The following is a 15873-nucleotide window of genomic DNA, read 5'->3' as shown; positions in this document are numbered from 1 at the left end:
TTCCTCTGAGCTGTTCTGTCGCTCAGTTAAGCTCCTGTTTGTCTTGCTCACCCTCCACTTGTCTGTTACCTCATTCTTCCTGGATGCAGGACAAGAACTCAGGACCTGCTGAATGGTGGGGCTAAAAGAGCTGTAACACAAACAGGGCTGAAACATGCCCCTTGCTTGCTACCTTGAGAGTGTAGAGAAGGAGAGAAGAGCTGCAGTCCTTCAGGGAGCCCAGACCTGGGGGCTCCCTTAGCCAGGGCTGTGACTCCCTCTTTGGGGCCCTGTGGTTCCTGGAGTCGCCAAGCTTCCGGGCACCACTGTGTTCTCCAGTGCCAGCTGTGGAAGCTGCTTGTGATGCGCCTTGTCCAGTTGCAGCCTTGCAGGGAGATGGTGCCCAAGCTGGCATCTGGAGCTGCCCACCCCACAGCAGCAGCCGGCGTGCCTGGCTGTGCACAGAGGTCAGACCCCATGCTTGCTCACACATCCCTCACCACTTTGTGCCTGGCTCACCTTTGGCAGGCTTGGGATCCAGGCTGGTCGTGTGAGTTGAGCACAGCCTGCCAGGCTGAGTGGGTGGAACGAGTCCAGTGGGCCAGAGCAAAACTTGGACAAAGGCACCACTGGCCACAGAAGTTTCCAGTTGGTGAAATGACACCCCAAGGATCCCGTAACACTGACACCACCCAGAGTTAGCTTCAGATCCACTATAGTTGCCCAGTGGGTTCTCCTGCCTGCTACACAGACAGACCAATTCACTGAGACCACAGTATTGTAGTAAAGAAATAACTTAATTAACACAAGGCTGGCCATGCAGGAGAACTAAATGTATCACGCAAATTAGTCTCCCAGAAGGCTCAGAGGTTTGGGTTTTTCAAGGATAGTTTGGTGAGTGGGGGCTAGAGAATGGAGGATGTTGATTGGTTGAGGATGAAATCATCGGGATGTGGAAAACGTTCCTCGTGCTCAGTCAGCCGCTGATTGGGGGCCACAGGATCGACTGAGTCACAAGTTGTGGGTTCCGGTAGAGTCAGTCCTTCACCAGAAATGCAAAAATATGAAAAACATCTCAAAATGCCAATTGTAGGCTCTATTATAGTGATGTTATCACAGGAGTAACTAGGGAAAGTTACTAATCTCCTGACCTCCAGAACAATGGTTGGTTATCATTTACACCTGTGTCTTAGCAGAATTCAGGTCCCTCACATAATCCTAACCTTGTGGCCTTTCACTAGTTTTACAAAGGTGGTTTAGTTTTAGGAAGTGCTATTATCATTCTTGCTTTAAGATTAAACAGTAAACTTAAATTCCTCTCAAGGTTATCTTGGCCTGTTCCCAGGAATGACCAGGGACAGCTTGGAGGTTAGAAGCAAGATGGAGTCAACTATGTCAGATTTCTCTTACTGTCATAATTTTGCAAAGGCAGTTTCGCCACCAGTTAAAGAGCAAGGTTTCCAACAACATTGCCCTTACTTCAGCAGCATGCACTTTGGCCTGACCAACCACAAATTCAGGGCTTCCTACTACCCCCTCAGACTAGAGTGAGTCACAAAACTCGGGAAAGTGCTATGTTCACGATTATACAAATGAACAACCAGATTGAAGAGGTACATGGGGAAAGGTCTGGAAGAGTCCCAAGCTCAGGAGCTTCTTTCTCTGTAGGGTCAGGGTGCACCACCTTCCTGGTACATTGACCTGTTCACCAACCAGGAAGCTCTCCTGAGCTTTGATGTTCGGAGTTTTTATATGGGTTTTCAGTAGGTAGATGTGATTAAGTCATTGGCCACGTGCTTGACTCCAGCTGTTTCCCTGTTGGAGGTTTTGGGGTGGGGCTGAGAGTTCTGACCCTCTAATCATGTAGTTGGTTTTTCTGGTGACCAGCTCCCATCCTGCTAGCATGCTCTGTTGCCCCCTCCTCCCCACGTGAGTCACCTCATTAGGATGAACTCTGTGGTTGAAAGGGACTCATTATTCATAATAAAAGACCCTCCTATCATATAGGAAATTCCAAGGGATTCTGATGCTCTGTGCCAGAAGCTGGGGACAAAGACCAGATGTATTCTATGTTATATCATTCCCTCCTTTATATTATTTGAAATTTTAACATTTTATTTTTCACCAAAAACAAATTGAACACAGTAATTTTAGCATATGTTTATATTTTAACTGCCTCAGTAGCGACCTGTTATTCCCAGTTCTCCGGTTGCTGTTAAGAAAATCTTTGAATGCTAGTTCCAGAATCTCCAGGAGGTGGGACCAGTTTCCTTAGTGGTGATGTCGAAAATAACAGCAGTACCACTGTGCTTGGGCCAGGTGAAATCAAATCAGATGATTCAGTCTGGTTGATGTGCTAGAGGCCCTTTTCCCATTCATGTAAAATTGGAAAATTTTGTTCACTATCCAAGTGTTTCCAAATATTTGGTTATTGTGTCAATGTAGATTCATACATATTAAGTATGTATCTTGGGTATAAATTTAAGTTATGATTTAATATAAATTGTGTGGCACAAAAGTAGTTCAAAGGAGGAAGTGGAGGAAATAAGAGCTATAGGTAGAATTTGAACCATCCTTGAAAGATAATTATTAACAACATTTGGAAAAGTAGAGGGGAAAGCAGGAATGATGTTTAGATGAGGGAAACTGTGTGAGGTGGGCAGCATTTATCATGGCTTGTTTGCACTTAAACAATGCAGAATGGCCTTATTTGAGCAAATTGAGTGGGGGATAGTGGGAAATGAGATTAGGTAGGTGAGCTAGGGATAGATTATTTATGATATTCAAAGGCCAGTAGAATGATTTCATTTTGGTGTGGTAGATAATTGAGAGTCAAAGAAAGCGTTTGATCAGGTGAGTCAGAAAATGAAAAGAGCATGTAAGAAAAATGGACCAGCATTTGTATTGTTGGTAGATTAATGAGGAGAGAGACTGGAGAAAGGGATAGGAAATTTGGGACTGGGAGATTTTTCAATAAAAGTACCATAATTAGGGAAATAGGGGAACAGTGAGGGAAGGAATGAATATTAAAAATTTCAAAGGAAAATTTGACAGATCTTGACTGCTAAATGCAGAAGAATGATGAATCGGAGATGGTACATTTTTAAAATTTTTCTTTTTATCCAGATATGTAAAAAGAATGTTAACCAAGGCTGGGTGTGGTGGCTCACGCCTGGTAATCCCAGCATTTTGGGAGGCCAAGGTGGGCAGATCACAAGGTCAAGAGTTCGAGACCAGCCTGGCCAATATGGTAAAATCCCGTCTCTACTAAAAATACAAAAATTAGCCAGCGTGGTGGTGCGCACCTGTAATCCCAGCTACTTCGGAGGCTGAGGCAAGAGAATCACTATAATCTGGGAGGCAGAGGTTGCAGTGAGCTGAGATCGTGCCACTGCACTCCAGCTTGGGTGACAGAGCAAGACTCCATCTCAAAAAAAAAGAAAGGAAAAAAAAAAAACAAAGAATGTTAACTATATTGGTGATAACTATCTAAGTCTGTTACAATGTAATGTAAAAGTAGAGAGGACCTAGTGGCCATGATCAGTGGTATCCCCAGGATGAAGAATAGTGCCTGGTGGCCAGGCGTGGTGGCTCACCCCTGTAATCCCAGCACTTTGGGAGGCCGAGGCAGGTGGATCACGAGGTCGAGAGATCGAGACCATCCTGGCCAACATGGTGAAACCCTGTCTCTAATAAAAATACAAAAATTAGCCAGACATGGTGGCGTGCACCTGTAGTCCCAGCTACTAGGGAGGCTGAGGCAGGAGAATTGCTTGAATCCAGGAGGCGGAGGTTGCAGTGAACCAAGATCACGCCACTGCACTCCAGCCTGCCAATAGAGTAAGATTCCATCTCAAAAAAAAAAAAAAAAAAAAAAGAATAGTGCCTGGCTTATAGAATTGCTTAAGAAATATTTATCAAAGGATGAAAGAATGCATTTAACCTGTCAACTTTTGGGTAAATTTTAGTTATCATCTTTAACATCCCAATTTTTTTCTTTTTTTAGACGGAGTGTCACTCCGTCGCCAGGCTGGAGTGCAGTGGCGCCATCTTGGCTCACTGCAGCCTCCGCCTCCCGGGTTCAAGCGATTCTTCTGCCTCAGCCTCCCAAGCAGCTGGGACTACAGGCGTGTGCCACCATGCTCAGCTAATTTTTGTATTTTTAGTAGAGATGGGGTTTCACCATGTTGACCAGGATGGTCTTGATCTCTTGACCTCATGATCCACCCACCTCGGCCTCCCAAAGTGCTAGAATTACAGGCGTGAGCCACCGTGCCCAGCCTAACATTCCCAATTTTTAATACCAAAAATTACCTTAAAAATAATACTTACTGAGGCTGGATGTGGTGGCTTACACCTGTAGTCCCAGCACTTTGGGAGGCTGAGGCAGATGGATGTCGAGCCCAGGAATTCAAGACCAGCCTGGGCAACATAGTGAAACCCTGTCTCTACTAAAAATACAAAAAATTAGCCAAGTATGGTAGTGCACACCTGTAGTCCCAGCTGCCCAGGAGGCTGAGGTGGGAGGATCATTGAGCCTGGAAGGTCAAAACTACAGTGGTCTGTGATGGCACAACTGCACTTCAGCCTGGGTGACAGAGTGATACCCTGTCTCAAAAATAAATAAGCTGGGTGTGATGGCTCACACCTATAATCCCAGCACTTAGGGAGGCCAAGGCAGGTGGATCACTTCAGGCCAGGAGTTCAAGACCAGCCTGGCCAACATGGTGAAACTCCCTCTCTACTAACAACAACAACAGCAAAACAAAAAACAAAAAAACAAAACAAAACAAAAAAAACAGGGCCGGGCGCGGGCGTGGTGGCTTACGCCTGTAATCCCAGCACTTTGGGAGGCCAAGGCGGGCGGATCACAAGGTCAGATCGAGACCATCCTGGCTAACACGGTGAAACCCCACCTCTACTAAAAATACAAAAAATTAGCCGGGCGCGGTGGCAGGTGCCTGTAGTCCCAGCTACTTGGGAGGTTGAGGCAGGAGAATGGCGTAAACCCAAGAGGCGGAGCTTGCAATAAGCCGAAATCGCACCACTGCACTCCAGCCTGGGCGACAGAGCAAGACTCCGTCTCAAAAAAAAATACAAAAATTAGCCAGGCATGGTGGCACATGCCTGTAATCCCAGCTACTCAAGAGACTGAGGCACAAGAATGGCTTGAACCTGGGAGGTGGAAGTTGCAGTAAACCAAGATCGTGCCACTGCACTCCAGCCTGAGTGATCGAGAGAGACCGTGTCTCAAAAAAAAAAAAAAAGTTACTGATCTTTTCTAGTTAAAAAAATTTTGTGTTTATTTTCCAAGATAACCACTTTAGTATAATATATTCATCCAGTGGTTTTTTCTATGCACATACATATTTATCTTTAAAATGGGATCATATTGCACATGTTGACTTATACCTGCATAAATATCATTTTTAGAAGTAAAATGGAACTTGAACCTCCAAATAATGACAAACCATAAAATAATAGGATAATATAGGAATCTGTTAGTCTATACTCATGTGTAAATAAGTAAACAGGCATACCTCAGAGAAACTGTGAGTTTGGTTCTACACTACCACAGTAAAGTGGCTCACAAATTTTTTTGTTTTCCCAGTGCATATAAAAGTTATGTTTATAGGCTAGGTGCGGTGGTGCATGCCTGTAATCCCAGCATTTTGGGATGCCAAGATGGGCGGATCTCCTGAGACCAGGAGTTTGAGACCTGCATGGCCAACAAGGTGAAACCCCATCTCTACTAAAAATACAAAAAAATGTAGCCAGGCATGGTGACACATGCTTGGAATCTCAGCCACTCGAGTGGCTGAGACGTGAAAATCGCTTGAACCTGGGTGGCAGAGGTTGTAGTGAGCCAAGATTGTGCCACTGCACTCCAGCTTGGGTGACACAGTGAGACTCTATCTCAAAAAAAAAAAAAAAAAAAGTTATGTTCATACTATACTGTAGTCTGTTAAGTGTGTAATGTAATATCTAAAAAGTGTACATACCTTAATTTAAAAATACTTTATTTTCAAAAAATGCTAATGATCATCTGAGCCTTCAGTGAGTTGTAATCTTTTTGCTGGTGGAGAGTCTTGCCTCAGGGTTGATGGCTGCTGACTGATTAGGGTGGTGATTGCTGAAGGCTGGGGTGGCTGTGGCGATTTCTTAAAATAAGACAACTATGACATTTGCTGCATCGATTGACTCTTCCTTTCACTAAAGATTTCTCTGTAGCATGTGATGCCATTTAATAGCATTTTACCCACAGTGGAACTTCTTTCAGAATTGGAGTCAATCCTCTCAAACCCTACTGCTGCTTTATCAACTAAGTTTATGTAATATTCCAGGTCCTTTGTTGTCATTTCAATATTGCTCACAGCATCTTCACCAGTAGATTCTGTCTCAAGAAACCACATTCTTTGCTCATCCGTAATAAACTCTTCATCTGTTCAAGTTTTATTATGAGATTGCAGCAGTTTAGTCACATTTTTAGGCTTCACTTCTAATTCTAGCTCTTTTCTTGCTATTTCCACCATATCTGCAATTCCTTCATTGAGGCTTGAATCCCTCAGTCATGTGAGGGTTGGAACCAACTTCTTCCAAACTCCTGATAATGTTACTTTGATCTCCCGTGAATCACAAATGTTCTTGATGGCATCTAGAATGGTGAATTATTTCCAGAAGGTTTTTAGTTTACTTTGCCCACATCCATCAGAGGAATCACTATCTATGGCAGCTATATATAGGCTTACAAAATGTAAATAGTAAGCCTAAATAATAAGGCTTGAAAGTTATAATTACTCCTTGAACCATGGACTGCAGACTGGATGTCATGTTAGCAGGCACGAAAATAATCTCCTTGTACGTCTCCATCTGAGCTCTTGGGTGACCAGGTGTATTGTCAGTGAGCAGTAATATTTTGAAAGGAATCTTTTTTTTTTTTGAGGAGTAGGTCTCAACAGTAGCCTTAAAATATTCAATAAACCATTCTGTAAACAGATGTGCCATCATCCAGGCTTTGTTATTCCATTTATAGAGCACAGGCAGAATAGATTGAGCATAATTTTTTTTTTTTTTTGAGACGGAGTCTCGCTCTGTCGCCCAGGCTAGAGTGCAGTGGTGCAATCTTGGCTCACTGCAAGCTCCGCCTCCCGGGTTCACACCGTTCTCCTGCCTCAGCCTCCCGAGTAGCTGGGACTACAGGCACCCACCACAATGCCCAGTTAATTTTTGTATTTTTAGTGGAGCCTCCCAAGTAGCTGGGATTACAGGCGTGAGCCACCATGCCCGGCCAGATTGAGCATAATTTTTAAGGGCCCTAGGATTTTCAGAATGGCAAATGACCACTGGCTTCCACTTAAAGGCAGCAACCTGCATTAGCCCCTAACAAGAGTCAGCCTATCCTTTTAAGCATTGAAACCAGACATTGATATCTGCTCTCTAGCTATCGATGGCATCTTCTTCTGATATAAGGATGTTTCATCTACATTGAAAATCTTGGTTGGATCATATAATACCAGCAACTTGGGAGACCAAGACAGGAGGATTGCTTGAGGCCAGGAGTTTAAGATCATCTTGGGCAACATGGTGAGACCCTGTCCGTACAAAGAATTAAAAAATTCACTGGATGTGGCGGCGTGGCCTGTGATACTAGCTACTCAGGAGGCTAAGGCAGGAGGATTGCTTGAGCCCAGGAGTTTGAGGCTACAGTGAGCTATGATCATCCCACTATGCTCTAGCCTAGGTGACAGAGACCCCCATCTCTAAGGAAAAAAAGAAAAGGAAAAGTGCCCATGCACACACACACACACTCACATACACATGCATATATTTTTTCCTCCAGACAGAGTTTCACCATGTCACCCCGGCTGGAGTGCAATGGTAAGATCATGGTGCTCTGTGTGGCCTCCAACTCCTGGGCTCAAGCAGTCCTCCCGCCTCAGCCTCCCAAGTAGCTGGGACTACAAGTGTGTGCCACCACACCTGGCTAATTTTTTAAAAACTGTTTTGTAGAGACAGGGTGTCACTATGTTACCTAGGCTGGTCTCGAACTCCTGGCCTCAAGTAGTCCTCCCACTTCAGCCTCACAAAGTGCTGGAATTACAGGCATGAGCCACTGCACCAGACATATATATATATACACACACACAAACACATATATGTAATATATAATATTTATATATATAAATATATGTTTATATATTTTATATATACGCCTCATAAATTATTCTGATGTGTGGCTTTAGAGGTCACCATTCCCTTTCGGTGTTGTTAACTTGTATTAGCAATATTTTTTAAAGTATGGCACAAGAAAGAGAAAGCATTGGCTTGGCCATCAGGAGATGGGTTATTCTCTTAAATCTGCAACTAATCTTTTAGTAAGACTTAGAAAATGACTGTCTCTGGATCCCAGATTCTTTATCTGAAAATTTTCTGGGGAGCTGAATAAACTGACATTGTTAACTAGATTCTAGCAGTTCTGTGATGATGGATTCACGGACATCATCAGAACTCAGTGAAATGTGACCTGTGGTCAGCCATTTGAAAAAGGCCTAAACCTTCTTACACAAGTCAATTGAAAAGGCCTGTAGAAATCAGAGCTCGAAGACACCTGTTAAATCATCTGATCTATCCCTCTACCAGCGGTACTCGGTTGTTCATAGCCCTCTCTAAGCTGTTTTCACTCTCCTTCCTGTGTTCCAGACATTCATTATTTTCCCAGAGACTGGACTTGTGTTCACCCTTTTAATCATTTAAGAAGGGAATGTGACTTTTCTTAACTCAAAAAATTTCATTTATTTTATATTTAGACTTTAATTTTGGAAACTGTTGATAATGGCAGAGATTAGTAAGCATGTGGACTGTTTTCCTCTAGATTCACAAAAGGATTTAGTTGATGACTTGAATGTCTAACAATAGTAATTATATGATCAGAAAGTGACGGGAATACAAGTCAAATTTCATAATAAAAGTTAAGATTTTAAAGTTTGTGTATAAAAAAAATTGCTAGAATAGAAAATGTAATAGGAGACTTTCTTTGCTTTTACCTTGTTACTAACCCTTTAAATATGATGCTCTATGGAAGAAAGAATGTAGAGATGCAGAGAAATGAGCATTCTGATATTCTGTTTATGAGGATGTAAATTGGTTTATTCGTTTTTGGAGATAATTTAACAACATCAGTTAAAAAAGATCTTGTGCACTAACTTGAGTTCTACTTCTAGGAATTTATTCTGTAGAAATACTAATTGTTGAATTGTTTATAAAAGTGAAAACTTAGGGCCAGGTGTGGTGGCTCACACCTGTAATCCCAGCACTTTGCGAGGCTGAGGCAGGTGGATTGCTTGAGTCCAGGAGTTTGAGACCAGCCTGGGCAACATGACGAAACCCTGTCCCTATTAAAAATACAAAAAAAATTAGCTGGTTGTAGTGGCATCTGCCTGTAGTCCCAGCTACTCGGGAGGCTGAGGTGGGAGAATCACCCAAGCCTGGGGAGGTTGAGGCTGCAGTGAGCCAAAAAAATCACACCACTGCACTCCAGCTTGGGCAATCAGAGTGGGACCCTGAATCAAAAAAAAAAAAGTTAAAACTTGGAAACCATTCCAATGTTCCTTGTTAAGAGTTTATTTTAATAAATTATAATACATCATGCAGTGGATTCTAATACAACTATCAAAAATAATGCAGGATGGCTGGGCGCGGTAGCTCACGCCTGTAATCCCAGCACTTTGGGAGGCCGAGGCAGGCAGATCACCTGAGGTCAGGGGTTCGAGACCAGCCTGGCCAACATGGGGAAACCCTGTCTCTACTAAAAATACAAAAATTAGCTGGACGTGGTGACACATGCCTATAATCCCAGCTACTTTGGAGGCTAAGGCACGAGAATCGCATGAACCCAGGTGGTGGGGATTGCAGTGAGCCAAGATTGTGCCACTGCACTCTAGCCTAGGCAACGGAGTGAGACTCCATCTCACAAAAAAAAAAAGAGATTTAAAAAAATATTAATATAAAGTGGGTTTATTATTGCTGCTTTTAAAAATTGGTTAAAATACATGTAACAATTATCATTTTAACTGTAAGTATACAATTCAGCAGCATTAAATTTATTCATAATGTTGTGTAACCATCACCACTATCTGTACTTAAAACTTTTTTATTATCCTCAACAAAAACTATGTACCCATTAACCAGTAACTTTTGTCTTCTCTTCTAGGAGTTTTTATGTACTGACATGAAATACTGCCCAAATGCATAATTAAGTGATAAAGGAAAATTGCAAAGTAGTGTGATAACTATGATTCCATTGTGGTAAAATATTGCAAGTTAATATAAGTATAGGAAAAATCTGGGAGAATATTAAAATGTTAGTAGAGGATGTTAGGAGGGATTTGTACTTTTACAGAATATATTTTGGCAAGTTTTTAAAAACGAGTATGTGTGACTTTTCTAAACATAAAGATATACTTTTAAGTATTATACTAAAACTTAATAATTTGGATGCCTTAGATTTTAGCTAATGAGTAACAGACTTCCTTATGTGGTTGCCGAATTTGAGCTTATGTAGAACCTAAACACTTTATTAAAGTAACGATTTTTCTTTTCACAGCTAGAGTTGGGAAGACATCACTGATTATGTCTCTAGTCAGTGAAGAATTTCCAGAAGAGGTAAACATTTTGATTTCCATATTTAAATTTTAAAAAATTTATCAAAATCAAATTAAAATGAACTGAATTCTGTCTCTTTTGGCATGTGTTATGTGCTTCCTTTTGGACAGTTGAGACTTTTTTTTCTCCCTTCTTTAGAGACAGGGTCTCACTCTATTGCCCAGGCTGGAGTGCAGTGGTGCCATCATAGCCCACTGCAACCTCCAACTCCTGGACTCAAGCGATCCTCCTGTCTTGGCCTCCCAAAGTGCTGGGATTACAGGCATGTGCTACTGTGCCCTGCCAGTTGAGACTTTTTAAAAAGCTAATATTTGTTTATCACTTGTATCTATGAAATACAGTATAGGAGAAATAACCAGCCTGTGTCTAAGTTCATCTAAGTCTTTTGCATTTTCTTCCTTTGACTTTGTCTAGGACCTTTGTATTCTCTGTGTCTCAGTTGTCTCATCTATAAAATGGAAGCTGAAAGGGATATAAATGTCATATAAGCTCTGTGACCCTTTCTTAAAAATAAAATGTTGCTCATAAACCCAAAATATAAAAAAGATAATGAGCATTCCGTGAGTTGAAGTTAAGGGGAAAGATGTGAATCCCTACTTGCCTTCTGCCTGACACTCCCTGGTCTGTGAGGTGTTTTTGTCAGAACCACTAGAATTATGATACATATATTTGAAAACCTTTAATATGATCTACCTGCTTCATTTTACAAATGTTGAAACAAACTCATTCCACCTTTGCCTACCTCAAAGGATTGTTATGGGTCTCAAATGAGATGAACTTAATAGCAGGGAAGTGCCACCAAAAGTACTAAGGTGGTTTTATTATTACTGGCAATAAATTTACATTTTGGAAGTTCTAGAGTGAGGAGCTGTTGGCTAAACTTTGCATAAAGTTAGCATATAGTTATAGGGAATGAAATTTGTGCAGTGGGATGAAAATGATTTCAAATTACCCTCTTTCTTGCATAGTAGGTATCATTAGTGTCACAGTTTACATTTATCCTTCCTTTACTCTAGTTTAGATAGGAATATCTGTATAATTTCATTGTTCAAATAGGAATTTGATGTATCATGTGATAGTGTTTTCAACATTTACAGCTGCCAAAAGACTATTTATTATTATTTTTTGCTTTTTTTCTCTTAGACAAGATGGTTAAATAAGTAATTGCTTAATTTAAGAAATGAAGTATATTTTCATGTATTATTTGTAGAATCAGTAACATTAATTTATAATTACTCTGGGTATAACACCTAAAAGTTTTCTGTGAGAGTTTTAGTTTAGAATTGTTTTAGCATACTCCTCTTGATTGTGGATAAGGGTTTTGTGTTTTTGGTTTTTTAAAATTTAGTTTTTCACTTTTTTAGGGATTGTAAGTAATCCAGAAGGGTTTTTAATTAATTTTTAAAAATTCAGTCCTTGTGAAAAATGGAATCATTAAACTAAGGCTTGGCTGGGCGCGGTGGCTCACGCCTGTAATCCCAGCACTTTGGGAGGCTGAGGTGGCCGGATCACTTGAGGTCAGGAGTTCAAGACCAGCCTGGCCAACATGGTGAAACCCCATCTCTAGTAAAATACAAAATTAGCCAGGTATGGTGGCGCATGCCTGTAATCCCAGCTACTTGGGAGGCTGAGGCAGGAGAATAGCTTGAACCCAGAGGCAGAGCTTGCAGTGAGCTGAGATCGTGCCATTGCACTCCAGCCTGGGCAACAAGAGCGAAACTCTGTCTCAAAAAATAAATAAATGAATGAAAAACAAGCAAACATAAGGCTTATGTAGCCAGTCAATTATTTTCTAGAGGAAATGAATGTTGATAACCTGTTGGTTTATTTGCAGATTGTTGTGGATTTAAATACCTCCTCATTTGCAGAGTATCTTCAGCCTTCAACAAAATAGAATGAAAACAACATATTTAAAAAATCTAACACCGAAACACCAAATTAATCCAAGAATCCATTGAGTCTGTGTCACATCTGAAGTATCCTTAATGTATTGTGTCTATGTAGATAGAAATACGCATTTAAAATGTTTTTATCCTATAGTTTTAATATATATTTGCATCTGTGGTAAAGCACAAAAATAAACACTTATATATACAACAAATGGGTATTGGTGAGAGGGGCTAATACAAGTTGAGCATCCTTTATCCAAAATGCTTGGGACTAGAAGTGTTTCAGATTTCAGATTTGTTCAGATTTTGGAATGTTTGCATTATACTTACCAGTTGAGCATTTCCCTAATCTGAAAATCAGAAATGTTCCAATGAACATTTCCTTTGAGTATCATGTTAGTGCTAAAAAGTTTAGAATTTTGGAACATTTCAGATTTCAGATTCTGGGCTTAGAAATACTCAGCCTGTGATCCCAGCACTTTGGGAGGCCGAGGCGGGTGGATCACAAGGTCAGGAGTTCAAAACTAGCGTGGCCAAGATGGTGAAACCGTGTCTCTACTAAAAATACAAAAATTAGCTGGGCGCAGTGGTAGGCGCCTGTAATCCCAGCTACTCGGGAGGCTGAGGCAGGAGAATCACTTGAACCTGGGCAGCAGAGGTTGCAGTGAGCAGAGATCGCACCACTGCACTCTAGCCTGGACCATAGAGTGAGACTCCATAAAAAAAAAAAAAAGAAAAGAAACACTCAACCTGTGTAGATAAATTTATATCATCTATTACAAGTTTGAGTGATAATATTCAAAGGTGTTTTTTTTTTCTATATTTGTTTGTAAATGAAGGTTCCTCCCCGGGCAGAAGAAATCACCATTCCAGCTGATGTCACCCCAGAGAGAGTTCCAACACACATTGTAGATTACTCAGGTAATGAATATCCTCTTGTAGATGAAGGTGTAGGTTAATTTAATAGACTTGAAAAAAGATACTTACTGAGCTTTTACAAATGTTGAGAGAGGTGGTCTTTTCTCTGTAGCAGTAAATGATCCTTTACGATTCTTATCTCATTTATGTCTGTCAACCTCTACCCTATACGCCACCCAGTGCCTCCATCTGACAGTTCTTCGTCCCCAGATTACTAAGTTGGGTTCCATAATACCTGTGGCTGTTGAACACTTGAAATGTGACTGTTCTAAATGAAAATGTGCTGTTAATTGTAAAACATAACTGGATTTTGAAGACTTAGTATGAAAAAAGGATGTAAAATATCTCATTAATTTTTCTGTTGAGTACATGTTGAAATTTAAATACTTTTGATATTTTGGGTTAAATGAAAATTTAATTTTACCTTTTTTACTTACCTTTTTAAAGGTTGCTACTAAAAAATTGAAAACCATATATGTGGCTTGCATTGTCTGTATGTTGGACAGCACTGTACTGAAAGCTGAGGGAGGTGAATGACTTCTGCTACAGTCTCATAACTAGATTTATTTACAGAATTATTCTTCAATATGTGTAGCCATATAATTAGATTCACCTCAGTATTAGAATTGAAGCCTTAACCCATTGATTACTTAACATATGGAAAGATATTAAAAATATGGCCTGTTATTTAGCATAGTATAAAATACCATTGAATTCATGTATGATATTAGTTTATATGTCAGAAGTAACAGGCATTTTTAGGGGAAGATATATGTAACCTAAGGTGGTCTAAATCAATATGCCAGTAATTGCTTTGCTCTTCAATTATTTGCTTTCTATCCTAGCTATATCATTCATATCCCTGCATCCGTGGAATTGCAGGCACACCCACCCATTGAGACCAATTCTAGCTAAAGATACATGCTAGAGAGGGAATTCTCATCACTTCATTATCAAGCTACAGTTTTGCCTCTGGGTCTTGGTTATTATTACTCCCACCTGCTATATAGATCTTAAGCTTGTATTACCCAGAATCTCACCTGCCTTTTGATCCTGTGTGTATAGACTCTTTGTCCAAGCTTCTGACTCTTCAGCACCCAGTCTGCTAGCTTGGATTTCTGAAGTCCTTTGCCTGACCCTTTTCAACTCTGGACCAGATGCTGGCCTAGATTTATTACACAATGCTTCTGCTGTTCCATGCCTGAGTTATCCTTTTATAGACTCGTCTTTCAGGGCCAGCTGCCTTATCATAGTTGAACCTTTTCCTTCCCCTGGCTTTCCCTTGTGTTTGCTACACCATGTCATTTTGAGGGATGTTAGATGAATGTTGCATAGAATTTAGCTTGGCCATTAGTTTTTATGAAAGTGTCTGCAATATGAAACATTGACTTTCTGTCATTTGTAGAAGCAGAACAGAGTGATGAACAACTTCATCAAGAAATATCTCAGGTGAGCTTTAAAAAACAGAGGTGTGGGTTTTTGTGTAGAAAAACAGTGATGATTTTATGAGCCTGCCTTTTTCATTCTCTTTTTGTTTGTTTGTTTTTGTGTTTTTTTTGGGACCGTGTCTCACTCTGTCACCCACTCTGTCACCCAGTGCAGTGGCGCAATTTTGCCTTATCGCAATCTCCATCTCGCAGGCTCAAGCGATTCTCATGCCTCAGCCTCCCAAGTAGCTGGGATTACAGGCATGCACCACCATGCCCAGCTAATTTTTGTATTTTAGTAGAGATGGGGTTTTGCCATGTTAACCAGGCTGGTCTCAAACTCCTGGCCTCAAGTGATACACCCCGTCCCTTTTTCATTCTCTTAATTACCAAAAGTTCTTTTGCAGTTCTTTATTGTTATGGCTGTTACTGAGTATGTGTTTTTGCTTTAAGTCCTTAGGAACATTTTCTCTTAGAGGCAAGCTAATTCTTTTTTTGTTTTTTTGTTTTAGCTGTTAAATTTTTTTCTTCCTTTCACCCAAATATATTAATAAGTTGCTAATTAAGTGCTGTCTATGTTTTTATTATTTTTAGATACGATTAATTTGTTAATTTTTCTTCTAGGCTAATGTCATCTGTATAGTGTATGCCGTTAACAACAAGCATTCTATTGATAAGGTAGGTGTGATCTTTTTTCCCCTATAGTTGGTTTCAGTGGAGTGCTTCCAAAGTTGATTCTCAGTTTAGAATTGTAGGGGTCTAAGGGAAGAGTGTTTTGTAAAGATCCTTATCATGGCTAAGCGCTTGTTAATTTTCATTTTAGGTAACAAGTCGATGGATTCCTCTCATAAATGAAAGAACAGACAAAGACAGCAGGTATTTTTTCCTCTCTCAAACTTTTTATAATTAAAAAGTTTAAAGCTTGCAGAAAAGGTACAAGAAGTAGTACATTGAACTTCCCTAAATCCTTCACTTAAATTTACTAGGTAACGTTTTGC

At 40.5% G+C, this 15873-nt stretch overlaps 1 protein-coding gene across 13 annotated transcripts in view; it reads left to right on the top strand.

The window, feature by feature from the left end:
• RHOT1 (ras homolog family member T1) overlaps positions 1 to 15873 on the top strand; it is a 111428-nt gene that overhangs the window by 18177 nt on the left and 77378 nt on the right. For 12 of the 13 annotated variants that reach the window (XR_008680200.2, XM_063706543.1, XM_063706542.1 and 9 more), the window contains exons 2-6: positions 10583 to 10641; positions 13370 to 13451; positions 14854 to 14897; positions 15500 to 15553; positions 15699 to 15751. Coding sequence is in view for 11 of the 13 variants with exons in the window: in XM_063706543.1 (XP_063562613.1) it covers positions 10583 to 10641; positions 13370 to 13451; positions 14854 to 14897; positions 15500 to 15553; positions 15699 to 15751 (292 nt within the window). In the remaining 2 variants the exon portion in view is untranslated. Of the gene's footprint in view, positions 1 to 10579; positions 10642 to 12475; positions 12600 to 13369; positions 13452 to 14853; positions 14898 to 15499; positions 15554 to 15698; positions 15752 to 15873 lie in introns of those variants that run through there. The other variant, XM_055388520.2, reaches the window with a different exon arrangement.

Source organism: Gorilla gorilla, chromosome 4 (assembly GCF_029281585.2).
Source record: "Gorilla gorilla gorilla isolate KB3781 chromosome 4, NHGRI_mGorGor1-v2.1_pri, whole genome shotgun sequence".
NCBI classification, from domain to species: domain Eukaryota; kingdom Metazoa; phylum Chordata; class Mammalia; order Primates; family Hominidae; genus Gorilla; species Gorilla gorilla.
This window is presented reverse-complemented; position numbering and strand designations above follow the sequence as displayed.